The 27,649-nt window shown below is 43.6% G+C and overlaps 2 protein-coding genes across 11 annotated transcripts; both read right to left on the bottom strand.

The window, feature by feature from the left end:
- Window positions 1-203: 203 nt before the first annotated feature.
- LOC117651798 lies at window positions 204-8,016 on the bottom strand. The gene is made up of 6 exons (XM_034396152.1): window positions 7,906-8,016; window positions 4,416-4,631; window positions 2,502-2,708; window positions 2,097-2,211; window positions 1,917-1,985; window positions 204-490 (listed from the first exon to the last, which is right to left on the bottom strand). The coding sequence occupies exons 1-6, from the start codon at window positions 7,908-7,910 to the stop codon at window positions 287-289; spliced, it is 816 nt and encodes a 271-aa protein (XP_034252043.1). The 5' UTR covers window positions 7,911-8,016; the 3' UTR covers window positions 204-286.
- A 5,852-nt stretch (window positions 8,017-13,868) lies between these two features.
- Window positions 13,869-24,282, bottom strand: LOC117651841. 10 transcript variants are annotated; one of them, XM_034396258.1, is made up of 4 exons: window positions 24,146-24,282; window positions 19,688-19,858; window positions 17,287-17,512; window positions 13,869-15,217 (listed from the first exon to the last, which is right to left on the bottom strand). In XM_034396258.1, the coding sequence occupies exons 3-4, from the start codon at window positions 17,367-17,369 to the stop codon at window positions 14,938-14,940; spliced, it is 363 nt and encodes a 120-aa protein (XP_034252149.1). In that variant the 5' UTR covers window positions 17,370-17,512; window positions 19,688-19,858; window positions 24,146-24,282; the 3' UTR covers window positions 13,869-14,937. The 10 variants fall into 10 exon arrangements, with proteins under 10 accessions (XP_034252149.1, XP_034252154.1, XP_034252145.1 ...); XM_034396263.1 differs by lacking the exon at window positions 24,146-24,282 and adding an exon at window positions 22,647-22,671; XM_034396254.1 differs by lacking the exon at window positions 24,146-24,282 and adding an exon at window positions 22,296-22,576.
- Between the last annotated feature and the right edge of the window lie 3,367 nt (window positions 24,283-27,649).

Below are 27,649 nucleotides of genomic sequence, written 5' to 3'. Positions count from 1 at the left end.
GACGTAGGGTTGTCCTAACAGATTGACACATAAGGGGATGTGGGTCCAGCCCTGCCCCGGCCAAATCCAGCCGGCCGACGCATCTGATGAAAACCACCTTTTTAACGGTCTTCTATCCCTAAGGCTCCTTCTCACCAATAAGATTGAAGGGCTCAGAATGTATGATCCACCCCAGAACACACCCTGAAATGAGTTACGGATAGTAGATTCTTAGGTAGACGTGCTTTATTTCCTATTCCAACATATTTTCTGATGGTATCTTGAAATATCTTGGTGGTTTGCCATTTCAGGCATCCAAGTGACGAGCGATTTGGCGGAGAATACGGTGGGCCTCTGGAGACACGACAAGTTCATTTGTGAAGGTCTGCAGCATGTCTGATACTGCGATGGACTTCCAGCTGGATGCCTTGCCGGCAACCATGTCGAAGTACTTATTGATGTTGTCCTTGCCTACTGTCTCAATAAGCTGAATAATCTTGTTGCGGTTGGACTGAAAATGTGAAAAATTTGGCAATAAGAGCAATGGCCTACTATTAACGTCCCTAAATTTAACTTCAAGTCGTATTTCAGATTCAGGCAAAATGGGAAGTTGCTTAAAAGTTGAATCATATAACCGCCTAAAGTAAACCAAACAGTAAACCAAGTAAAGTAAAGTAAACCAAGCCTTTTACTTTCTAATTCTGTCTTACTAGTGTGTAATTTCTAATCTAGTCATAAACCAACGGCCAGCTGTTATGTTCATCGAAAACGAATAAATGTTTTAGGATCCTAAGTAAACTTGACCTTACTTTAGACTCACATAAAACAAGATAGAAACAACAAACTTAAATTGAAGCAACTCCTCAATCCTGCACTTACACTCTGACTTCTCCCTACTTCAAAGATGAGACATGAAGTCTCGCCAAGTTTTGGTCAGACCTAAAAGTCCCTCCAAATTTCGACCAGACAAAATTGTTTCGCCACAAAATCCTGAGACTTTCTTGTTTGACCGCGGTAAAGGCGTATGATCCGTTGCGCCGCATGGGCGCTCATCAGCGCTTTTACAGCGGCAGAAAACAGGCTTGCCATTTTGTGACGAGACATTATTGTCTGACCGAATTTTGGCGAGACTTCCTCCTAGAGGGCAAGGTTACCAAACATGGATCAGTGTTAAGAAATATGTCCTGTATTTCGGCTCAAACAAGCGATGACCCAAATTTTCGTCGATACACTCCGAGATTACCGCAAAGAACTAAACATTGAGTATCTCATACTTTGAAATTTACAGGGCTTTGAATTCAGTGATTTTAGAGATCCATATTTGGGTCTGACCCAAACATAGATCACCCCCCCCCCTTTCTCCCGAAATTTACAGGGCTTTGAATGCAGTGATTTTAGAGATACATATTTGGGTCTGACCCAAACATGAATCAACCCCACGCCCCCTCCCCTTCGCGTTTCTACAGGGGCGTTTCGATAACTTCAGGTCGTCTAAATTTTGAAAGGGTGCTCTCTGTAGCTGCCTCGAATAAATTTTGAGACATTTCTGATGAATGGATTCTTTGCAATGACGCATTGAATTTTGACTCCTAACCTGAAACCAGGCCGTTTTCGCACCCTTTTTCATTTGCGTCGTGTAAGGGTAAGATTGATCAGCTCCCCTGCGCGTGATTGTAGCAGTCAAAAGTGCAGACTACAAGAAAACCTTTGAAAAAATTAAATTGGGCGATTGGTTTGGCGGTACGTGCTTTCAAACAAAAATGATCCATATTCGGCACTTTACCCTAAATGTGTGCTTGCTCCAGTAAACTTCTGCAGAAGTGTAATTGTTTAGCTCACTCCTATAGATGTGTACTTCGCACACACTACATCTTGTAGTTTACGGGAGAGTTTTTGAACGTCTTGCATTCTTCCGTATGTGTAATTTTGTTACGTACATTGACAAGAGTCGGGATGAGCTTGTTGACGAGGCTGTTCACGACGCCGCTCATTTCATCAATGTGAACCTGGAATTCAAACAGAAGAACATAATAGGAGAAGTGACGAAAATTGGCATCAGACAATTCCGGGCAGGTGAATTAAAATTTGTAAAGAAATGTGAACGTTTTGGTACACACTGTTGCTTTGTGGAATCCAAAGTCGATGTTGCAGATGTTATCCACGGTGATGGAATTGTCGGGGTTGATTGTGATGTCCAGATCAGCGTTGGCTTTGATTCCGTCGACCTTCGCTCTGCAATCAGATTGCAATACCAGAGTGAAACGTATGCTTCAAGAATCACACATTCGCACAGATCACTGCAAAGCCGGTGGTAAGTTTGCTTGCCACAAATTTTGCAAACCGTTTAGAATGCCAAAAATTGGCAAGCTTAGGCCGGAAATACCACTCAGCCTGCCAAAATTTGGCAAGCTTATGAAGATTTCCGACCAAAGCTTGACAAAATTTGACATTCTAAACGGCTTGCCAAATTTGTGGCAAGCAAACTTGCCACTCGCTTTGCAGTGATCGCACAGGGAACTTACGAGACTGCACTCTTTCCGTTCAGCTTGACGTTGATGAAACTAATCTTGACCTTGCCGTGCAGATCGTACTCCAGGTTCGCGTCTGCTGCAGGCAGTTCAATGGCAAGAGAGACGCGGCCACTGACGGCTCCAGATGTCTGCTCCAGCCTCGTCACGGTGAAGGAGGAGATGCCGTCGACGATCAGGTCGTTGAGAGATCCAGATGCCCTGCAACAGTAGTGCGGAATTACTTCCAAGTTTCTGACCTGTTCCTGGTTGTTCACTGAGACTTTTGACCCCTATAACGGTCTTACTGAAATGTACGACCGAAAAAGGGTCATACCGAAATGTAAGACCGAAAAAGGGTCTTACTTCGATTTATGACCGAAAAAGAGTCTTACTTCGATTCATGACCGAAAAATGGTCATACTTTATAGTGTATGTATTACAGGTAAAGTCTGATATATCCCCAAGCTGTCTCGCTGATGTCTGACCCTTTTTCGGTCATGCATTTGTGTATGACCGTTTTTCGGTCATACTTTTTGTATCACCGAAAATCGGTCAGATGTCTCACCCTTGGAATTTTAGTGTAATTATTATGATTCATTTATTCGCCATGTTTTACGCCTAGTTTCACATTGTTACATGCCCATTGTGGTGAGATAAGCAATTGTCTGATAAAAGATCAGAGGATCTTCAGGATGCACTTCAAACTTAACACAATTACACCACAATCGCTTAGTCCAAAGCTCCTCTTCTGTAAGAAGTATACTTTTATAGTCGCAGTTTTGAACTATTTATAAATGATCCACGAAGGGGAAGAAAGGGATAACTCAATTTTCATCATTTTTCAGGAGAAACAAAAAACTTTTTGCAGGGGAGACTTAATCCTATCAGATGTATGATGCAGTTGTATTTTTGTCAAAAAAGATAAAGAAATAACTGAACATTTTCGTAAGTGTAACATCACTCTGTAGACGATATCTGTGATCTGAATCTTTACGTTAGAATGGACAACGGAATCATGTTTACATAGTTCTCCCAAGATGTGGAATTTTAAGACAATTCAAGCGGAGCTATACGTAGTCTTCATTACTGTGAAGTTACCTCTTTTTTCCAACTAGTGATTGCGAGTTGAGTTGATTCTTTTTCCATTAAATTCTTTAAGACGCAAGTTACCTCCTCTTGCCTTTTTTATCAACGAGGTCATGTGGACTTCGATTCAGTTACCTCCATTTTCCAATGAAATTAGGACCGTTAAAGGGGTCAAGTTCAGATCCATTTTTTATGTGGATTTTCTCCTAATCTGTTAGAAATAAGGTCAAACAGTTAGGTGTTATGACGATTAAACCATCCTGAGGCACAACAATGAGAGAACTCAATTTGGAGAAAAGTCGATTTATTCTCTTCTTCCACATCCTGGATTAAATCAACCCCTGATAAAGTGGCTTATTATTTACGAAGTTTCCTTTCTGGAATGAATTGCGAACATCACCGAATATCGTTGAAAGTTGTAAACAGTACTACTGAGCTACACTTGATTTCCATCTCACTCTCACCAGACAAATATATAAAATTGACTCAATTTTAATTGAGTGTAAAGTAACGGTCGGTAACGGTGCTTAAATTTCAAGATTTGGTACTGCATGAAGTTCTTGATATATACAAGTTATGTTATATATATATATATACAGTGTATATACAGTGTATATATATATATATATACAAGTGTATATATATATATACTGTACTATATGCGAGTACACACCTCTGTCCGCCTCTGTTTCTAGAGGTCCCAGGCCACCGGTTTGCCAAGGTTTGGTATTCGCGCAAATTTGCTCAGAAGGCCTAATTTTAGCTTTCCCAGCGGAGCGCATCTGGAGTAGCGGTGAAATTTACCGATCGACGGACATTAAGATAACTCCATGATCTTACTTGAAGCCACCGCCGTTGGCGTTGATCGGGATCTGGTTGATGTCCAGAGGGTCCACAACTGGAATGCCATACTCCAACGCTCCTGTCTTCAGAATCTTTTGTAGGTTGGCGATCTCCTCCGCTAAGCGATCGGCGGCGGAACCAGACGACGCAGCAGGAAGAGCCAACGCCTGCTGGGAGACCAGCACGGCACCCACAACCAGCAACCACGTAATGCTGAGAACAGATGATGAATGAACGGAATTTTGAACAAATTTTGAGTGGAAATATTGCTTAGTCTTGTAGTGAGAATCAAAATTGTCGCCAAATTTTGGCATGAACCGTTTCGCCACTTTTAAATTACGGGGGAAAACAAACGCTGCGTATACACTGTGGCCAAAAGGTACGGAAAATTCTGTTAACATTTTTGCCAAGATCCTCCGTAGCTCTCTTATAAACGAGACAACGGGCAGTTCAGTTGGTGCGTACTTTCCTGCACTTTAATTCCGATGATGGACACAAAATGATCCGGACGATGACCTAGACCATTCTGAAGAGAGGATACGATTAAACGAATCACGATTGTCGATGGCAACATCATAAGATAGTGCTAGAGACCAGTTATAAGCGAATGACCATAGATCGAACATCATGGTACTGTTCCTTTTTGATTGTTGATACCTTTCACAGCTACGAAGCAAAAATACTGGCTGTCCTGGCTTGGACGCGAGAGCAAATCTTGACTGGGAATCCCTTCAGGGCTTTCTTCTCGTAATGCGCACTAAATGCTTAGCATTGCAACTTTATACTCTCCGAAAGCCTTACAATAATTTGGGAGTCTTGCGAAGAATGTGTTCAGAAAACAGGCACTATCACTGTGGCAAAAAGGTACGGAAAATTCTGTTAATTATTTTGCCAGGATTCTCCGTAGCCCTCTTATCAATATTCTCCGTAGGCTCTTACAGTATTCTCCGTAGGACCTGGAAGACTGTATAGTCCTACGGAGATCACTGTAAGGTCCTACGGAAAATACTGTAATAGCCCACAGAGAATATTGACAAGGGGGCTACGGAGAATTACCACAAGCTGTTTACAGAATTTTCCGTAGCTTTTTGCTACACCCTAGACGAAGGCCAAGTCCCGGCCAGTGGGCCATCACCCGGCCGTCACCCGGCCAACACCCGGCCAAGTCCGGCCAACACCCGGCCAAGGCACGGCCATCACCCGGCAACACCCGGCCAAGTCGGCCAACACCCGGCCTGGGCCCGGTCAACTCTGGCCAAAAACCGGCCTCGGCCAACACCTCGCCATCGCTTGGCCAGCACGCGGCCCATTCCGGCCATACTAATTAAACGGCCGAAAAAGGGTATTTTCGCTGTCTAAAGCGCGTCCGAGGCTCCCCATAACACTCCCGGCGCCTTTTTCGGTACCGCGGTATTAGTGGGTAGGCGAGCGTGTGTCTGGTCCGAAATGGCATACGATCATGTGTGGTCTAGTCCTTAATGGAAATGGTAAATAGTGGGTAGGCAGCCCCGCAGACACGCCTGTTGAGCAAGCTGGCCTACGCTGTACCCTGGCAGGCGCTGGCTCGGCCCTGTCAAATGGCAACGCGGGTGACATGGCGATCAGGACACCCTTTTCAGTGGTGTCGCCGGGGATGGGCAGGCTATTTACTATTGAACCTTGCACCGCAAGCTTCAACACGCAGTTCGTTCTCTTCACTTTTTTATTTACAGTTTCTTCCCTATTGTGCGTTTTCAGGTGAGTGGGTTAGGGCGGAAAAGAACTGGACAGGGGAAGAACTGGGCACCCCATATTTAACTTCGAATACAGTATGCAGCACAGCTAAACAAAGTATCAAAAGTTGCTCCGTGCCATCAGCGGGTTCCGCACGATAGTTGTTAAAGTCTGTGCATACGGCATTTGAAGTTAAATATGGGGCGTCCAGTTCTTCCCCTGTCTAGTTTTCCCGCCATGACCCTACCAAAGACCAATTGCCGTTGGAAAAGTACGAAGGCCCGCCTCGGATCAGACGCAGTGGCTGCTTAAGTCGGCCCAAAACACGATTTTTCCAGGGCACTTAGGACGATTTTGATCAACTTTGAGACACTACTGCTCCCAAACTAAGGCTGATAATCGCACTCCGCAACAAAGGCATGCTAAAGGTAGGTCCAAAGACCAATTGCCTGTTGGAAAAAAACGAAGGCCCGTCTCCGATCAGGCGCGGTTTCTGCTTAAAGTCGGCCCAAAACACGATTTTTCAAAGGCATTTGTAACCGTTTTGAGCAAATTTGAGACAATACTGCTCCTTTACGAAGGTGGATATCGCACCCCGTAACAAAGGCATGCTAAAGGAGGGGTCCCGTAGGGTTGCGAAATTATTCCTGGGGGTCGCGGAAATATTGGCTGCAAATTGGGGTCGCGAGCCGATAAAGGTTGAGAACCGCTGGGATATCCTGTAGGGCTGATATGACTGCTGCTCCCTCAACAGTAGGTTGATCCAGATGGGCTGCGGTACTCACCTGAAACGCACAAATGAGGAAAGACCTGTAAATAAAAAAGTGAAGAGAACAAACTGCGTGTTGAAGCTAGTGGTGCAAGGTTCACTGCAGGAAATAACCACAACAAAAATACACTAATTTCTGGCAAATTTTTTATCAGGATTGAGTGTACTTTTCAAGTACAAGTACACGATTGTTGTACAAAGTACAATGAAGCGGCACGATGAGGCGTTGTGCCGTCCAGGGCTCGTTGTGGTTTGTACAATACTCGTTGTACTTTCTACAATCCTGTTGTACTTTTATTGTACAGTTTTTGTTGTACTTTGGTTGTACTATCCACACTTTTTCTTGCGGTGTTCATAGTAAATAGCCTGCCCATCCCGGGCCACACTAAAAAGGGGTGCCTGATCGCTATGTCACCCGCGTTGCCATTTGACAGGGCCGAGCCAGCGCCTGCCAGGGTACAGCGTAGGCCAGCTGCTCAACAGGCGTGTCTGCGGGGCTGCCTACCCACTATTTACCATTTCCATTAAGGACTAGACCACACATGATCGTATGCCATTCGGACCAGACACACGCTCGCCTACCCACTAAACCGCGGTACCGAAAAAGGCGCCGGGAGTGTTATGGGGAGCCTCGGAAGCGCTTAGACAGCGAAAATACCCTTTTTCGGCCGTTAATAGTATGGCCGGAATGGGCCGCGTGCTGGCCAAGCGATGGCGAGGTGTTGGCCGAGGCGGGTTTTGCCAGAGTTGACCGGGCCCAGGCGGGTGTGGCCGGACTTGGCGGGTGTTGGCCGGGTGATGACCGGGCCTGGGCCGGGGTGTTGGCCGGACTTGGCCGGGTGTTGGCCGGGTGATGGCCCACTGGCCGGGACTTGGCCTTCGTCTAGGGCAATGATCAGCGGTAGCGTAAGTTTTGAATTAGTCCCGTTCACCCAGGGCAATATTTTAAATACGATACGGTAGGAACGATTTCTAGCAACAGCACAACAGCAGGATGGCACAAACCTCATGATGGTGTCGACCGTCGAAGCGATACTGCTCCTGTAGCATGAGGCAGCTGTATTTATCGTACTTCGGACAGAGTCAAAACACTTAATGCCCAAAGTGATTTCGTTTGTACTTGTCTGACTTATCTTTAAAGATTAGAGCCTACACTGCTGAGTGCAGCCGAAATACAGTGAAGAGGATGAGGAATTTCCGGCACAGCGCCGCACTCTCAGACACGGACTTTTTTCTCTCTGGCTTACAGTGTTTTTTTGAACAAACGAAAAATGTACTATTTTCTCTTTAACTATAAACAATTTTGATCGTTTTAAAGATTAAATTGGCAATAGATCATGGAGAAATGGAAAAGTACATTTCAAATGACAAAAAGTCAGGTTTAATGCACTAAATACATTATACAATGAACACAATAGCACATAGCTAAGAGAAAATAGTATATATTACGTTTGCACCAAAAACATTTTTGGCGAGAGATAAAAAGTCAATACGAGACTGAGGGTGCGCTGTTAACAGGGGAGACTCGCCTTTAACATGAAAAACGCGAATTATCGGATCCGTCTTCGCAAGACAAACAAAAATATGAACATATGTTATAGCTGTGGGTGTGAAATGTGGAGGCCTTGCACTATGAGAAAAAAGTACGGAACATGTCTGGTCAATAATTTGCCTGGACCGTCCGTACTTGCCAACTACGGAACGTTCCGTACTTTTTCTCCGTACCCATTTACATGGGTTCATATGGAGCAAGTACGGAACGTTCCGTACTTTTCTCCGTACCTCCGTACTATATTTTTCTGTACCAATTCCGAACAAAAGTACGGAATTTTTTACAGTGTGGCGAGTTAACCGTTCTGAACCGCCCATTTTAAGGCCTCTTAGAACGGATGAAGCTTTAATCGTTTTTGGACTTTTTTTTATGGCTGAGGTGACTAGACTGATCGTAAAGGCAGCCAAGGAAACTATTTCAACGAGAATAATGGTTAAAAGTACACTTCTTCGGAAAAAAAAATTGTATGGTCATGCAATCCCGTATGGGGTACCGTGACCATTTTACATTTTATTTTCTAAATGCTGAGCATTGCTGACAAGTTCCAATGTACTCCACAAATCAAAGAGTGTACATAGTGTGCTCTAACTGGAGCATGCCTGCAAGCACGCTCTAGCTAGCGCATGCCTGCCAAGCATGCACTAACTTGTGCATACATGCCATGTACACGCTTCCTGATGCAGAAAACTCCCTATCCCTTATGCAGTAAATGTATGCTTCGGTTAGCGTGTACGGCATGTATGCACTAGTTAGTGCGTGCTTGGCAGGCATGCGCTAGCTAGAGTGTGCTTGCAGGCATGCTCCAGTTAGAGCATACCATGTACACTCTTTGATTTGTAGAGTACCCAGTACTCTCAGACTCGTATTGACTTTTTATCTTTTCCATAGAGGTTTTTGTGCTAACGTAATGTGTACTATTTTCTCTTTAGCTATGCACTATTTTGCTCATTGTTTTATGTATTTAGTCTATTAAACCGGAATTTTTGTCATTTTCAATGTACTTTTCAATTTCTACATGATGTATTGGCAATTTTATCTGTATAACGATCAAAATTGTGCATAGTTAAGGAGAAAATAGTACATTTTACGTTTGGTCAAAGAACGCTATAAGCAACACACTAAATTCTTGTGGACTTTTTTATGCATAGTTATGCATGCTCAGAAACGTCCATATGTTATGCATAATATTATGCATCACTGTGTACATTTTATGCAGGAAGATGCATAAAATGTACACAGTGATGCATAATTTTATACATAACATATGGACGATTCTGAGCATGCATAACTATGCATAAAAAATGCGTCTTTATGCATTTAAAAAGTCCATAAGAATTTAGTGTGAAGAGAGAAAAAAGTCTATATAGGTCTGATCTTGGAGGTCCAAAGGGTCCCCTCACACAGTGAAAACTCTACGAAGAATCGCTTCGTAATACGAAGAAAATGAAGGCATTGTAAAGTCTACGAAGACATGCTTCGTATTATGAAGCAAAATCCTTCGTAATACGAATCAATTCTACAACGCCTTCATTTTCTTTGTAGTTATGAAGCAAATGCTTCGCATGCTTTTAAGAGTGCATGCTGGAAACTTAACATGTCGAACCACGGGGTGAAGTAGAGAGAGTCGCCAAAAAAAAAAGTGGTCATGGATCACCGCTTTGCCTTACCGTATTGGAATCGAGGCAACGAGACAAAGTCATCGGTGCTGGTTTGGAGCGTATCTCTAGAGTGGACTACCCCGCCGCCAGCAGGCGCCTGGGGCGATGCAATCCACGCCCGCACTGACAATGAAAGAGTCATGATCATGACTAAAATTTTGGGCGAGGGATTCTTTATTACCCAAATTTGGGTGAGGAAGGTTTCCTCGCCCAATTTGGGTGAGGAAGGTTTCCTTACCCAAATTTGGGTCATAATACTACGGAGCCATATAGGTAGCTGATACACCCTTCCTCACCCATTTTGGGCGAGGAAACAATCCTCGCCCAAATTTGGGTGATAAATTATACCTCGCCCAAAATTGGGTATTGATCATGACTTTTCATTCTCAGTGCAGCTTCTGCTTTAGACGCATTAAACCTAACGGCCTTTTTTTTACGTGAGGTACAAACCACTTGGCTTGTTGCACGAAATAATTGCGAAGTATATTCTTTACTATACGATTCCACCATGAGTTTTGATTCTAAATAATGAACTTAATTTTATCAACTAGTCATCGAGATAAACTGCACTGTGCGAAAAAACCACAGTAAATCCCGTTAATTTTTTTGCCGGGATTTACTGTAGTTCAGGACACAGTATTTACTGTAACCTGGTTACAGCATTTACTGTGCCTGGTACAGGATATTCCGTACTCCACTCCTGTGGTAACAGTAAATCCCGTACATAGTACAGGAGATCCTGTATAAAGTACAGTAAATCCTGTACTCTGAACTACAGTGACAGCTGTACTAATCACTACAGGATTTACTGTGATTTGTTCCCACAGTGTGCACGCCGGCTGCGGTTAGACGTCAGAGCCTTTCAGATGGTTAAGGCAGGTGGCTACTCCAAAGCGCGCTGAGATAAGCTTCCTCAGGTGTGCAAGAGGGTCCCGATTTGACGCAGTACAGAACGGTTTAAAGAGCAATATCCTGGGCAACTTAAGGCAACTAGCGCATGCATATCCACTCCTAACAGAGAGCCAAGTGGTACCACCTGAGGCCAACCACGCAGCAAGTCACAGGCCGTTTTTTGCGCGCCGTGCGTGGTAGCCGCGCACTTCAGTACCCCAAACGAGCCTCTAACCCGGAAGACGAACAACAGAAAGCCAAGGCAGAAATGACAGTCCGTATGAGAAATCTCGCTTCGGATGGCTCCAAAACTAGAGTCCTTAATGCTCCTTATCACTGAAAATAGAAAGGTGAGACTTCTGACCGCTATAACGGTAATACTGAAATGTACGACCGGAAAAAGGTCATACTTCGATGTATGACCGAAAAACGGTCATACTTTATAGTGTATCACAGGTAAAGGCTGATATATCCCCAAGCTAAACAGTAGCCAGTCTCGCTAATGTCTCACCTTTTTTTGGTCATACATTTAAGTATGACCCTTTTTCGGTCATACTTTTTGTGTATGACCGTTTTTCGGTCATTTTGTGGTGAGACTTTTTTGTCTGACCATTTTGTGGCAAGCTTTATTTGTCTGACCAAATTTCGGCGAGACTTTCAGGTCTGACCAAACTTGGCAAGGCTTCATGTCTGAAGAAGTCTGACCTTAGGATTTGCAGTGTTTATAGTCTTCATACTGAAAGTTCAGAGGATGAATGTACGGATTGAAAGGTTCAGATTATGATTACAGACAAGTTGAGTTGATAATGCGGCTGGACTTAGAAGCCGTAATTATGGATTAATATTGGTGTTTGTATTCACGGATCATTCTGTCCGTACAGAAATTCTCAAAACCTGGAGACGCTTTTCATCAGGGGGCAGAAACGGCCTATCGGAAAGCACTTTAAAAAGAAGTTGACTTCAGGCAGAACAATTAGGGCAGGGGGTGGCAACAGCCTAGTGCAGTGGTTCCCAACCCCGGGGTCGCGACACCATTTGGGGTCGCGGAAAAATTTTGTGGGGTCGCGGCATGCTACCTTGGGTCGCGTGGGGTCAAAATTCAAAATGTGACAGTTCATTTTCGAAAAAATCCCCCCTCCCCCCGAAAAAAGATGGGGTCGCGTGGGGTCGCGTAATTTCGTTCCTGGGGTCGCGAAAAATTTTGGAAGCCGTTTTGGGGTCGCGGGCTGAAAAAGGTTGGGAACCGCTGGCCTAGTGCGCGCGTGAAGCTATGCGCGCCGCTCGGGCCGGCAAGGAGCGGCCGGGCGGCTGGGCCGCGCGGCCGAACCAAATTAAACAGAACTTTGTCAAAACTGCATCGAACTGAGTAAACGAGGTCATTTTTAGATTCTACGCAAAATTTCCTATCCGTGAGTGACAATGGAATGGACTTTTGGATATGTGAAACAGTTCTAAAATCAATTTGAAAACCAAATTTACGGCACCAGACAGCCGACTTGAAGTTTCCCTTTCACTAAAAAAGCTATTTCCGTTCGTTTTAGGTCCATACATACAGCGAGCCGATTGTTGGCCACTATTTTCCGGGTTGCGTGGTACACTTGGAACGCCAATACGACTTCTGTAGCAGAAATGCCGATCCAAAAACTAATTTCCATTTTTGGTCCAAAATTGTATTTTGCAACTTTGGAGGTTAAAAGCACAGTTTGAAATAGGTTTCTCAGCATTGTCAACCTCACTAAGCAACCCAGAATTCAATTCTCTATCGCCCTGCTGTGTTGGATTTGCAAAAGGAGGTCAAACTTCTAATTGAAACGAAAAGGCCCGAAGCGCTGCAAAACCGCCAAAACAGTTCAAGTATTATGTGGAGCTTAATGTGTGAAAACTATTTCTCAGATTGTAATCCAACCACACCACCTTGTAGGCCAGTCAATTCTACAGCTCCATTGTAAGTTTCATCGCAATCGGAGACCAGAGCAAAGACAGCTATAATAATTGTAAATCCCATCAGTTTGGTTGGTTGGTCGAGCGGGCGCAAGTATGAGAAATCGCTGCGGCAGATTTTTGCAGCTAACTTTAAAATATATTCTGCCGCCTTCACTCTTGGTCTCCGATTGCGATGAAACTTACAATGGAGCTGTAGAATTGACTGGCCTACAAGGTGGTGTGGTTGGATTTACAATCTGAGAAATAGTTTTCACACATTAAGCTCCACAAAATACTTGAACTGTTTTGCCGGTTTTGCAGCGCTTCGGGCCTTTTCGTTTCAATTAGAAGTTTGACCTCCTTTTGCAAATCCAAAGCAGCAGAGCGATAGAGAATTGAATTCTGGGTTGCTTAGTGAGGTTGACAATGCTGAGAAACCTATTTCAAACTGTGCTTTTAACCTCCAAAGTTGCAAAATACAATTTTGGACCAAAAATGGAAATTAGTTTTTGGATCGGCATTTCTGCTACAGAAGTCGTATTGGCGTTCCAAGTGTACCACGCAACCCGGAAAATAGTGGCCAACAATCGGCTCGCTGTATGTATGGACCTAAAACGAACGGAAATAGCTTTTTTAGTGAAAGGGAAACTTCAAGTCGGCTGTCTGGTGCCGTAAATTTGGTTTTCAAATTGATTTTAGAACTGTTTCACATATCCAAAAGTCCATTCCATTGTCACTCACGGATAGGAAATTTTGCGTAGAATCTAAAAATGACCTCGATCACTCAGTTCGATGCAGTTTTGACAAAGTTCTGTTTAATTTGGTTCGGCCGCGCGGCCCAGCCGCCCGGCCGCTCCTTGCCGGCCCGAGCGGCGCGCATAGCTTCACGCGCGCACTAGGCTGTTGCCACCCCCTGATTAGGGCGACTGACAAATTCTCTTAAGGTCAGTTTTTCTTTTTTTATTATTCTCAGCACATGAAATAACTAAAATACAAAGATAAAGAAAAACAAATTGAAAGATACAAGTTCGATGATCTGGCTGCAAGGTTCACTAACACTGCTTTTAGTGAAGGTACAGCAACGTCAACTATTATTCATGCAAAGAGTCACTTAACACTACGCAACAGGAGAAACTATTCCAATTTCTTGCAACCTGATATTGTCAAAAATATAGGGAAGGATGGCACGCAGCCAAAAGGAAAACGTAAAAAAAAAACATGCAAATCTAAACAAATTGCAAAAAAGATGAAATGGAAAGAACTTATACAAATGTCAGCGAGCAACCAGAGAGGTGGAGCATTGAGCTTGAAACTGCCGTGGGACAAACCAGCCCTTCATTCACGGTGTCGTGTCTTTCTACCAATCTACATTTGGATACCCTATACAGATATAGGAGTTAACATGAAGCGTCGTGAACAAAATTAACAGTCCTGGATATTCTTTAACAGTTAGAACATTTAGACAAATTATAGAAAAGATTATTGAAGGAGGAACTTAACAAAGCAGAACCCGAGTGGGTTTCCACGGAAGTGTATCAATACGACAGGTTGCAAATCAGAATGACATATAAGCCTTTAAAGCCTTCAAACAAACTAAACTGCTATTCCACAGATATCAGGAACATATCTTCAAACATCAACAGGATAACAAAACAAATCTTAAGAAGTACATTAGAACGAAAGTAGGAGGGCAACATTCAAGAAAAAAAGAAAGAATGGCCATAGGACATCCAAGGTCCACAGATGGCAGGAACATGCCTTAATAGAAAAACTGAACAACGAAAATCTTAAGAAGTAAATCAGAACGTGAGAGGGAGTCATGGTGACATAATGGTTACAAACCATCTACGATCGGTGCCATGTTAACATTAGGATCATTATAAATGGTATGGTAAGTAAAGTAAGATCGGGACGACATGACTCAGCAAAACCTGATATCTTTTATCCTTACTTTCACATTCCGTAATCGATCCTGATCTTGACTTCGGATTTTCGGGCAGGTTCAGAAGTTGATTACAGGGTATGCAGGTGGCACCACAAGTCATTGATTGTGACGTGTAGCTTTACGCACAAGCTCTCCAGGATTTCTGCATCCCTCAGCGCGTCGTGAGCGCCATGGCCGGACACGTTCAAGTTGTTGGCCAAGTTGGCCAGTCCGAACTCATATTGGCCCCAGTGCGGCAGCTTGGAGCGGAACACTGGGATGGAGTCCACAGTACCAGCCACCACCGCCCGCAGCGGCGCCAGCAGTCCCAGTTGTTCCATGTCACGCACGAGCAGCGGGAAGTCGAAACTGCAACAGAACAGCAAAATTGATGTACCACAGGCGTGAAAGTGAGGTAACCGCCACTGCCAATCCAAGTGCAGGACAAGTCGACAGTTGTAGGCGTAGGTCAGCTTGTCCTGCGCTAGGAAGTGTCGACCACACTGTGTGTCTCCGACGCCTACATGTAAAGGACACTGTTTGTCCAACGGCAAACTACACTGAGTTTCCTACTACTGCAAATTCAAGCGTAAGACAAGTCGACACTTGTAGGCGTAGACTAGTTTGTCCCAAGCTTGCAAATGTCGACCAGTTGAGTCCGACGCTTTGAAGTGTCGACCACACACTGTCCGACACCTGCAATACGAGGGTGGTTTTTCTTCGTATGACGAAGGTTTCTTTGAATCTTACAATAAAAAAGAAGCTAAAAGGATTCGTATTACGAAGAAATATTCCTTCGTATTATGCTTGCGCCGAATTTACTGTAACACTCGAATAACATACGACCAATTTCATTGTAAGACAATTTAGAATGCTGATCTACACTTGGCTTTGAAGTGCGTTATGAACCTTTCTACCTCACACTCTCACTCAAGGAACTGAAGAGTGTACGTCTTTGTTTCCTGCAAGAGTTAAAGTGAAGGTTGAAGCCTAGCGTGCCTGTCAAGCAGACACAACCATCAGGTTGACTCTTAACCATGCAGCTCATTAAGCAGAATCGTATTACCCACTAACTTCGATCGTGCTTAAGGTTTCTGAAAGGTTAAGAACCTATCTCCCAATTCCTATTCGTATCACACTCTCACTCCAGGAACGTGACATCACGTTGAAACGAACGTGACAACTGTCACGTTCGTTTGAGCATTGTGTCACATTCGTTCTGGTGTGAATTGGCCGAAAATCAGCTCGTTCACATTCAAACGAACGTGACACAATGCTCAAACGAACGTGACACTTTGTCACGTTCGTTTCAACGTGATGTCACGTTCCTGGAATGAGAGTGCAAAGCTACGAATGTTCTAGTGTCAAGTTCTTCAATAAAAATTCTCCCTGCAAGGAACCAAAATGTTTGGGGAGGTGTGATTTACTGTTAACAGACTGGCAATGTTTTACAAAATAAAGTTAAATTTTGGTTGTTGATTTTTGTAGAGAAGAAGTCATTTAGTTTTGAAAATTTGGCAATCCGCAATTCCCATGGAATAGACAAATCAATAGAGAATTTGTAAACAAAAATCAGGTCTTGACAACTTTTGGTTCTTTGCAAATGTTGGGCCAAGGAGTAAATTTGTTACGTAAAGTTCCTTAACTCGCCTCAACTTTGTGTTTAAATTGATCATATAGTAGGCAACCAGAAAAAAAATACCATCATGATGCCTTCATAATTTTTAGATATTATTAATTCACCTTTCTTTTAACATTACAGCAAGAGAATTGATAAACGTACATATATTCATTAGGGGTGGTTCAGAAATAGCAAATAGAGCTTTGAACAATTGTGAACACATTAAGGGTCGAGAATAAGACCATTCGAAAAGGTGACTACTGGCAAAACTTAATCAAAATATGAGGTCTGAAGTAGAAATTTTAAAAATTGAACACTTGAAGGTACATCATATGGTCAAAACCCAGAAGGAGAGCCTCCCAAAGAACCTCTGTAAACCTATTTGGGCTGTTTGCAAATTACGGACAATCCTTCACATTCAGTTCCAACCATTACTAAGCGGTCACTGAACTCTTACGCAGATAAAAGCTCAGTCTTGGGACCTTGGGAGTGCATAGAAATTGATGACAAGGAAGTTTCAGTCACTTTGAGCAAGTGCCGTCAAGGGATCCTATCTGAGCGTAACACCTATCACTGTGGCAAAAAGGTACGGAAAATTCTGTTGATCTTTTGGCCAAGTTTGACAGTCTTCTCCGTAGGACCTTGCATTTTCTGGAAGACTGTATAGTCCTACGGAGAACTTTGCAAGGTCCTAAAAGAGAAGTACAATCCTACTAAGAATATTGACAAAAGGGCAACAAAGAATTACCACAAGCTGCCAACAGAATTTTCAGTTGCCTCTTGCCACAGTGTAAACAGCTCTGAAAGTGAAACTTACTTGGACCCGTTGTGGGCGACGAGTACCACGCGGTGCACGAAGCCCCTCAAGAATGTGATAAACTCGGAGTATGCCTGCTCCATGGAAACAGTGAACACGGTGAGTTCCCTTTGTACAGGCGGCCGCCGTAGGTCGTCAAACCATTCTTCGCCGAGGCACCCGACTCGATGGGGCCCTGGGGCATGATGAACTTGCTGAACTTTCGGTTCAAGCCTGTTGCCCCGATCTGAAGTGGACAATCAAAACACAAATGTTGTAATAAGGAGGAAAGAAAGAGCAGCACGAAAGCGCACAGGGCATGCTACAACCCCACGAAGAATAGTTCGTTAACAAAGACCTATTTACTATGTAAGGTTATATATGCTCAAATTACTTAAATAAAGCTACTTCGCTTCGTAAGACTTAAATAGTTCGTTAAACAAAACTAAAAAGGAGGTGAAACAGCAGTGGTAAAACTAAATCGTGGTTTTACCACTCATTCTAGCATGGAACTACGATTGAAGACTTCACGCCCTCCTTGAAGCGTACAACTAAGCTTTGAGGGGGCACACCAGTGAAAATCGTCAAATTTTGGCCTTTGTTTTTATTTTTTCTCATTTTTTCGCTATTCAGCCCGCGTCGTACGCCGCAAACCCCACCTCAAAATTCCAATTACTTTGGCTTGTGCGCATTTTTATAGTTGCTAAAAAGGTAATTTTTTTAAGCATATTTTAGACCAATTCTTAACGTTTAGGTTATTCACTTGAAGTTCAATTACAAAACCCTTGAACCACCCAAACAAAGTTGATAAGAGGAACATTTTGGCGCAAACGGAACTACGACAAAAGGCGCATTTATAATCCGAAAAAAACACGTCAAATTTATGTTTCTACTTAAAGGGCTTTTTCTCAAAACACCTCTTTTGTACCTTTGTGCCACTCTCACGGGCGCAAAAATTGAGATAACTTAAAACGGTTTGCGGCAAAATGTTCGTTTAACATGCGTCTATGGTCTGAACCTCGGAAATGGCCATCCCATAAATAAGACGCGAGCAGCAGCCATGAAAGCGCGAAAAAATTGGTTAAAATTTTCATTTTTTTTTTGCCTTTTGAAAAACTTAACTCAAAATCATTCTATTTGCATGCCCGTGGTTCAGACCATAGCCACATGTGTCCTGTTGAGAAATTTTCAAATCCCGTGCTCGAGGCTCAATCCAGAGAGGCGGAATCGTGGCAGGAGTGAAGCAAGGTCGCAGAAAAATGAAGTGCACTGGCGCTCCATCTTGCTATCGCCACCTCGCCCCCAAATACTGATGTTCCTTTTCTTTGATATAATTTTAAGCCAAGAATAAAATATAAATTGAATACATAGGTTACTTTTCTCAGAATGGTCGTTTTTCGAAACCTCTGCATTTTCACTGGTGTGCCCCCTTAAGGCAATTTCCCCCACACGCATTTAAATAGGAGGACAAAACCGGATGATCCCTTACGCCTCAACAAGGGCGTACTACAGACGGTACGCTTCACGAAAGGCGTAAGTCTGTAGTGTAGTCTGACAAAATACCTCACTCTGAGTGTCTTACAATGAAATTTGACCTACGTTATTCGTATGTTACAGTGAATTCGGCGCAAGCATAATGCGAAGCAATATTCCTTCGTCATAGGAATCTTTACAGCTGTTTCATTGTAAGAAACAAAGGAAAACCTTCGTAATACGAACAAAAACCACCTTCGTACACTGTTAAAAAATGGTTGTACAGAAACAATCAGATGAGTGAAAATTTAGTCGTTCCAAAACATAGAATTTCATCATGAACCAAAGCGAAACAAATGTCGTTGAGTCTAATAAGCGACATTTTGTCGTTGAAGAACAAAATTCTTGTTATCACTCTTTACGATACAATTTGTGTGGAAACAACATCTTTTGCAATTATCTGCTCAATTAAAGCATCTTATGAATAATCATCTATTTTGTTATTTTGAGTCATATGAAAATTACTATTGTTAAAAAAAAACATGCAAAATAAATTTAGCGACAAAAGTACTCTATGAATATTGTCGCAAACATTACAAAATTTCTTTTGGACTTCCAATACTTGTCGTTGATGTATTATTGATGGTGCGTTATTACAAGTCAGTCGTTGTGAAATTATCCCTTAGTTTCAATACGACTACAGTTTAACAAGCTATTCGTTCCACAACAAATCTTGTCGCTAAAAAAGTTAGCGATAAATGTGTCGCTAAGTTAAGACAAAATTTTGATCAGTGTACTATGCTTGCGCCATTTCCTTCGTATGATGGGAAATTTCTTCGTGAGACTGAACGAAAACATGCACTTCCAGAGAAATCGCTGGGATAGCAGTAGAGTAATCTGACAGCTTCCAGACAATTAACGTGCCGAAGACAAGACGACTTACACTTACCTGAATTACTTCAGCATGGTACAACGAGAGACCTGTCGTCTCGAAATCCAAATACACTACTGCGTAGGTTGCCATCGTGGAAGGAGATCGGGCTGCAAACAGAAGGGCTCAATCGCTGCCAGGTCGCTCTTCTTCGCTGCAAGGTGCCGTCTCCTGAAGTCCCGAATCACACTGCCAACCAAAACAGGAAAGAGAATCAAACAAAACTTCAAAATCAGGAGCCGGTACGCGTGGGACACGCACTCTGAAAGCCTTTGCAAACTAAACTATACGCGTTTCTTAGGTGTGCACACAGCAGTAACTGCTAACGTCGACGCAAACGCAGCACGACGCAATATTAGCTGTGTGTGTACGTAGCATGTTTTAAGATGTATGCCTAGCATGTGCTATCACAGTAAAAAGTCTACGAAGAGTCGCTTCGTAATACGAAGAAAATGAAGGCATTGTAAAATCTACATAGAAATGCTTCGTATTGCGAAGCAAAATCCTTCGTAATACGAAGGAATTCTACAATGCCTTCATTTTCTTTGTAGTTATGAAGAAAATCCTTCGTAGGCTTTTAAGAGGGTGGTAATTCAGCGGACCCTACTCATGTTTAAGTTCTGTGGGCTTCCATAGGAAATCGTCAATAGAGCAGAGTATTCTAGTCGTCACCGATCGAAGAACAAAACCGGAAGCCGGGATGAAACGGAGTAGGTATCAAGCCAGGTTCCAAGCGAGAAATGTCGACAATTACTTTTATTTCCTGAGTCAAAAAGTGTTTAAAACAAACGAAAAGTGCCTTTAAAAGAGATACGCGACAGAAAACTCAGAAACTAGTTCACTCATAGAAGTCTGAGAGGTTATGTTGCGGGGGCCAGTTCCTGCTTTGTTCTTCTTGTTCTTCGATCGGCCTCGACTAGAATACTCTATTGACGGTTTCCTATGGAAGCCCACAGAACTTTAAAATGAGCACCCTAAATGTCTTACAATGAAATTTGGCCTATGTTATTCGTATGTTACAGTGAATTCGGCGCAAGCATAATACGAAGCAATATTTCTTCATAATACGAATCTTTTCAGCTTTTTCATTGTAAGATACAAAGAAAAACCTTCGTATTATGCTTGCGCCATTTCCTTCGTAACATGGGAAATTTCTTCGTAAGACATTTAGAGTGAGGTACTGAGAATGAACGCACAACGCGGTTAAGAAATTCAGGAACAGCCGCTGGCGTAGCAGACTCAATAGTAGTCCCAGCGCAGGTCGTTCCGCTTCGCTTCGACTTTTAACGCCCCTTACTAAAAGGTCGATAAATATTTCGGAAGCGGCCGGACTTAAGAGGTACTGAGAATGGCCGCACAACGCGAAAAACAGAACAGCCGGTACGTCCAGACTAAATGTAGTCCCAGTTCAGGTCGTTGCAATTCGCTTACTTTTAACGCGCACCTGGCGCATTAAAGGTCGATAGAATATTTCAGAGAAGGCCTGGGCCGGAAGCAAGAGCCGGAACCCTTGTCAAGAAGAACACGAACTACTGCGGTTGTACCCCCAAAATGTGCGCGGTTGGGATGTTTCATGACATGCAACCAGAAATACTCGGGACCGCGCATTCAAAGCAGCTCACTTAATTCCCATCCCGAACAGATGGCAGGTTGTACGAACATACCCTGTCAATAAATCCCGCCCTTCCCCTCTCTGAACGTAATGGAGGAGTCCTCGCAGATGCTCAACCCGAAGTCGGTCAAGCCGGAACCAAAAAAACAGCTTACCTGAGCCCCTTGTCCTCCCGCTCGCCATAGGACTTCAGGCTGGGGAAAAGAACCTTTTCAAGTTCAAAACTCTCGCATTCTAGAAAGTTACGAGAGTCCACACAACCTACCACTGGTTGAAGTTGCTTGCCACAAATTTGGCCAGCCGTCTTGAATGCCAAAATTTAGCAAGAAAATCTTGAAAATGCCGAGTATGGCAAGCTGGGGAGTAGATCTGGGTCAAGCTGCAATCTGTGGCTTGGGAAACAGCTTGCCAAATTATGGATACCAATGGTGCACGGGCTGAAGTGATTGCACCATAGGCGGCGAGCCATTTGGATGTTACTGCCAATGTGCGAAAAGCATCTTGAAATGCCGAGTAAAGGGGCATTGCTTGTGAAGTTTCCTTGCAAGAGGAAATTCTGTGAGGCTTGGGCAAGCCACGTCAGCCCAATCAAAATCGATATGGAATCATGAGGGCCGATCTGCATGCTTCAATATATAAAAACTGACTATGGTTGAGCCGAAAACGTGTCACCACTCAACAGACTTCGAAAAGGGGCCAGAGACTCATCGTTTCGTGGATAAAGGACCGGAAGTCAACATGTGCCATGAAGACTAGGACCTAAATTACCGTAGAAATACATTAAACAAGATGCACTTCTGACAACCGCCTGTTTACACAAATAAGGCCACCTGAATATGAAGAGTGTATTTGAACGAATCGCTAGACCGGAAGTCAAAGATCAGAAGTAAGAACAAAAACCGCTTCTGCTTATGCACAGATGTCAACGCACGCGCAGAAGTAGATTTGACTCTTAATATGGTTCTTTGACTTCCGGTCCAGCGATTCGTTAATAAACCCTATTCAAAGACTTACGAAGGATGCACTACGACCACAAGCAATTGCATTAGACTCGGAACCTACGGTAGTGGGCTAAGGGAGGTACAAGTAAGTGTTCATCAGTAAAAGGCATACCGTAATATGCTTCACACAGAACAGTTTCGGGGTTTCTTTGAGTCTGGGACAGAAGTCCGTCAGACAAACGATTTGCTATGTACGTCTCCCTGAATTCTCCTCTGATCTCAAACTGAGGACCAGAAGCTACGCCTCAACGCAAGGAACACAGAGAGATTGACTGGCTAGCACTGGAACGTTCGCAGCGACACATCATGACTGATGCAATACCGGAAATGGTGGAAACGACACAGCATCTTCCGTCAGTCATACCTAGCGAAATAGGGTACTTCAGAGAAGAGCTGGACCGTAAGTGGAGAAGAAATCAAGAGGAGCAAACGCCGGACTTGAATGGGAATATGACTCTGCGGAAGCCGCAGAACGGCGACGCAGACGCTCATTCTAACCAATTTCGCATACTCTGTTCTTCCTGATTTCTTCTCAACTTCCGTTCCAGCTCTTCTCTGAAGCACCCTTAAGACACTTCCATCGGAGCGCAGAGTGAAGAACAAGAAGAATAACAAAAGCCGGAAACAGTTCATAGAAGTCGCTCCTGTGATCATATTATGGGTTCATTTGGGTTCCAAAAATTATTTAAAATTATATTAAGACGAGTTTCATGATTGTAAACCGTCAAAACCTATAAATAAAACGTTTACAGGAACAGGTTCCGGTACCATTTCTCCCTCTCGTTCTTCACTCGGCGATCTGGTGAAGTGTCTATTGCCTCGCCAAACGCCCTGGACCCTACGCACCCGCACCAGCCTAGATTATCCCTCTCTCAGAATCATACTCGTGCATGATGCTTCAACAAACCCTCTAGCCTTGCCTTCGGTTTTCTTCCTGGAATGACCCGCTAAGGGATTCGGACCTCGAAGCCGTTTAACTCGGGAGATTGTTCCTCCCTGGTAGGCGCTGCTCGAAGCCACGTCCAATGGCAACGGAATCCCAGGGTGTCAATCCTCCTATACGAGTGTATACCTCCGCAATGCCGCAACTGGCTAGTGTTGTGCTCTCACAATCCCAGGAACGTGACATCACGTTGGAATGACAATGACAAAATTTCACGTTACTTTGAGTCACATTCGTTTGGACGTGAATCAGCCTGAAAACAGCTCATTCACGCTGAAACGGATGTGACGCAACGCTCAAAGGAACGTGACATTTTGTCACATTCGTTTCAACGTGATGACACGTTTCTGGGATGAGAGTGCCTACAATCTGTCAGCAACTTAAAAGCAGTGGCCCGGAAGAATAACAGAACTGGCAGGCAGAAATATAAGTTTCGATTAGAAATGTGGACGTGCTGGAGTCCATCCGCACAGTGTATTTCTCCAAATAATTGAGTAGTGTAGTCGTCGTCGTCGATCGAAGTACAAGAAGAAGAACATGGAACTGGCGCCAGCTACATAACCTTCCAGACTTCTATGAGTAGACTAGTATAACTGAGCTTTTTGCGCCGTACCTCCTTCTAAAGCACTTGTCGACATTTCTCACTTGGAACCGGGCTTGATACCTACTCCGTTTCTTCCCGGCTTCCGGTTTTGTTCTTCTTTTAGTTCTTCGATCGGCGACGATTAGAATGCTCTTTTGTATCTAGTAACTTACGGTTTCGTTTTTCGTCTTCCGGACCTGAGCTTACCCCGTCAAATGACGTTCAAGAAGAAGAGTCTTAGGTGCGGGTGAACACCATCCTACCTTTAAAAGCTGCCCGGAGTACCAAGCGTACGTGGGGGAAACGCTGGCGCTGAAGAGCCCCTACTGCCACTTACCCGACTGATAGACAAGAACGAAGAGGAAACCCAAGCAGAGCACCAAAGAGGAATGGAGCAAGAGAGACGAGCCGGAGCTGACGTTGACGTAGCTGCACTCACACAGATGGGGGCGCAAGGCATCAGCAACAACAACCGAAGCCGCAACAATCCCAGCAACAACAGCCAGGGCCAGGCCACGACGGGTCTGACTCAGGGCAGGAGGTCAGGCTGGTCCCAGCAAAGCCAACCTATCTGGGCCAACCAACACTAACCTAACGGGGTCGTGACAGATCTTTCGCTACTCGCATGGCTATCGTGTGAACCACGCACGGCATAAGTACCGCCTGGGATTCCCAGGCGGTGCCTGGAAAATAGGTCCTTTTTCCCATGATGCGCCTGGGAATCCCAGGCGGTACTTTTGCCGTGCGGGCATGCCAAGGAACTCATCTAAAGTAGCATTTTGGACAAGGAAAAATAAATAGAATGAAAAGTAAACCAAATTTTTCACTGCCTAATTACTGCTGCTCGCGATCCGTTTGGGCAGTGGTAATATCCGAGGTTTACACGATAGAGGAACGTAAAAGGAACATTCTGCCGCAAACCGCGTTCAATTATCTTAATTTTTGAGGGCGTGAGCCTGGGCACCAGGTCCAAAATTGGTGTTTTGAGAAAATGACGTTCGAAGTGAAACTACGATTTACACGCAATTTTTTCGATTTCAGACGCAGTTTATGGCATATTTGAGTTCGGTTTGCACCAAAATATTCCTTTTTCAAACTGCGTTTGGGTGGTTCAAGGGTTTTGTCATTGAACTTCAAGTGAAACACCTGAACGTTAATAATTGGTGTAAAATATGAAAAAATAGTTACCTTTTTAAGAACTTCAAATACGTGCACAAGCCAAAGTAATTGGAATTTTGAGGTGGCGTTTGCGGCGTTCGACTCGAGATGAACAACAGAAAAATAAGATGAAATAAAAAAAGAAGGCCAAAATTAGACGATTTTCACTGGTTCTTGATAAACTGAAACTGTATCGAGTTCTACGTTGATCATGGTAGTTTTCGATGTGATCGCGAAAATGACATAGAATTTGTTCTCAAACCTATGTTTCGACCCGAAATTGAACAATTTTGAACCTAAATTTAGGTGTCGAGCATTTCACTGATACCGTTACTTTTCGATGTGCTGATCACGAAAATGACATCAAATTTGTTCACAAACCATATTTCTACCAGACATTAAACAATTTCGGACTAAACTTTTCGTGTCGAGTTGTACATTTATTCTGGTAGTATTCGATGTGCTGAGAACGAAAATGACAGCCAATTTCCTCTCAAACCTAGATTGAAAAGCTGGAACGGAAGTAGAGAAGAAATCAAGAAGAACAAAGTATGAGAATTTCGTGAGAATGAGCGTCTGCGTCGCCGTTCTGCTGCACCCGCAGAGCTACATTCTCATCTTTGTTTACTTACAAAGGTCTCCTCCCAAAATTTTGGTCGTGATCGTGAGTCTTTCATTCTCATTGATCAATCCCAAAAATTCACTTGCACAGTGTACTCATCATCTGTCCTGTCACGCATGGCCTATCACATCGCACTATCCAAACTCATTGGGGGGTGATTCCGTGCGTAGGGGGTCATTTCAGGTCAACGGGGCCTTGCGCCTGAACTGAGGTTGATTTGGTGGCTTGGGCAATTCCAATTTGTTTTACTAAACGAAGACCATGTCCTCATGTGGATAAGTTGATCTAACTTTTGTTTTTCTAGGTTTCGTAAGCTGCTAAAGTGTCGTTTTGTAAGTTCCGTCATGGTCACCAACACCTATAAGACAACATTGCCATGCTGTAGTATATGACTCAGCCTCATCACAAGAAAACTGGCTATTTCACTCTCTTCCCTGACTTATTCTTCGCAAAATTACGGAAGGTGACCCTTCTAACATCACTTGTTGAACCCGAAACAGCCTATGGGAAAATGTCCACCGTGTGACCATGTGACCTATGCTGCTTTCACAACTAACGGTCTACTGGGGTTCCTTTTCGTTTTAGAACCTCGCGACCACTTGGGATCGAAAGAACATAAAAAACGCTTCCAGAAGCTCGTGCCCGCGGAACCTGGGGCGGTCAAACGACGCTTCCAGGCCGTCAGAATTGTTCAAAACGGTAAGGGTGTAAAAATACACTACAAATCCAAAGGTCAGACTTTACGCCTCTGGAGAGGCGAGACAAAAAGTCTCGCCACATTTTGGCGATACTTTCATGTCTCGCCACAATATGGTCAGATTCAAATGTCTCGCCAATTTATGGCGAGACTTTTTTGTCTCGCCAAAATATGACCCAAAATTATTGAATAGGGTAGGCAATGCATGGATTCATGGCAAAATAGATAAACTACTGCATTATTCACAAAATTCATAAGAAAACATTTCTGATCACCACTCATAGTTGTTTGACCCACTGGGGACTCTCAAGAGTAACGCTGTTTGTTTCGCTCATAAACCAAGAGGTGCGTCTTCACATAACAGGGCCGCTCACATTCAGTTTCATTGAAATCAGATTGTACTCACAATAATCACAGTAGCACTGTGGCTATGAAGAAATTTGCAGGCAGGTTGAGAGTTGATTCATCCAATAAAGATTGTGTACAAACATGTAGCTGTGAGTACTGTACAACTTGGTCCAGAGCACAGATGGTGTAGACTGTTGATGAACTAAACATTTTGACAATTATCCTTTTCCACACGCAGTTTGACAATAGCTCGAACGATAAAAAGACATCTTCGCGAACAGATAACCCAGTTGGCAACAGTCGTCATCGCTCCAAACTAGAAAAAACTTAATTTTATTGATGCAAAGTCGAGAGGAAAACATGATAACCAGCGGCCATTTCCTCAGGTTACTTTTGTTTACGAGATGTGAGGATGTGACTGCGAATACTGGTTTGGTCATGCGTATAATTTCCCAACCCGAATCTGAATCTAAATCGTCACGCCCATAACTGCCCATAACCTCTTCTGTCCAAAAACAAAAACATAGCCTCTAAAATGGCTGCCAGCCTCTGAGCGATTGTTTGACTTGCAACGATATAATTTAGTTTTTTCTAGTTTGGAGCGATGACGACTGTTGCCAACTGGGTTATCTGTTTGCGAAGATGTCTTTTAATCGTTCGAGCTATTGTCAAACTGCGTGTGAAAAAGGAGAACTGTCAAAATGTTAAGTTCATCAACAGTCTGCACCATCTGTTCTCTGGGCTAAGTTGTACAGTACTCAAAGCTACATGTTTGTAGACAATCTTTATTGGATGAATCAACTCTCAACCTGCCTGCAAATTTCTTCATAGCCACAGTGCTACTGTGATTATTGTGAGTACAATCTGATTTCAATGAAACTGAATGTGAGCGGCCCTGTTATGTGAAGACGCACCTCTTGGTTTATGAGCGAAACAAACAGCGCTACTCTTGAGAGTCCCCAGTGGGTCAAACAACTATCAGTGGTGATCAGAAATGATTTCTCGTGAATTTTGTG

The sequence above is a fragment of the Thrips palmi genome, unplaced genomic scaffold (assembly GCF_012932325.1).
Source record: "Thrips palmi isolate BJ-2018 unplaced genomic scaffold, TpBJ-2018v1 HiC_scaffold_6, whole genome shotgun sequence".
Lineage (NCBI taxonomy): Eukaryota > Metazoa > Arthropoda > Insecta > Thysanoptera > Thripidae > Thrips > Thrips palmi.
The sequence above is the reverse complement of the archived record's forward strand: the minus strand, read 5'-3'. Positions and strand labels throughout refer to the sequence as shown.

Coding starts and splice junctions, on each gene's coding strand:
- LOC117651841 (XM_034396258.1), bottom strand. CDS start 17,369: ATGGAGCAGGCATACTCCGAGTTTATCACATTCTTGAGGGGCTTCGTG. Junction 15,218..17,286: donor GTCGCCCACAACGGGTCCAA/GTAAGTTTCACT, acceptor GTTCTGTTGCAG/TTTCGACTTCCCGCTGCTCG.
- LOC117651798 (XM_034396152.1), bottom strand. Junction 1,986..2,096: donor TTGGATTCCACAAAGCAACA/GTGTGTACCAAA, acceptor TTTGAATTCCAG/GTTCACATTGATGAAATGAG. Junction 491..1,916: donor TCATCCCGACTCTTGTCAAT/GTACGTAACAAA, acceptor TCACATTTTCAG/TCCAACCGCAACAAGATTAT.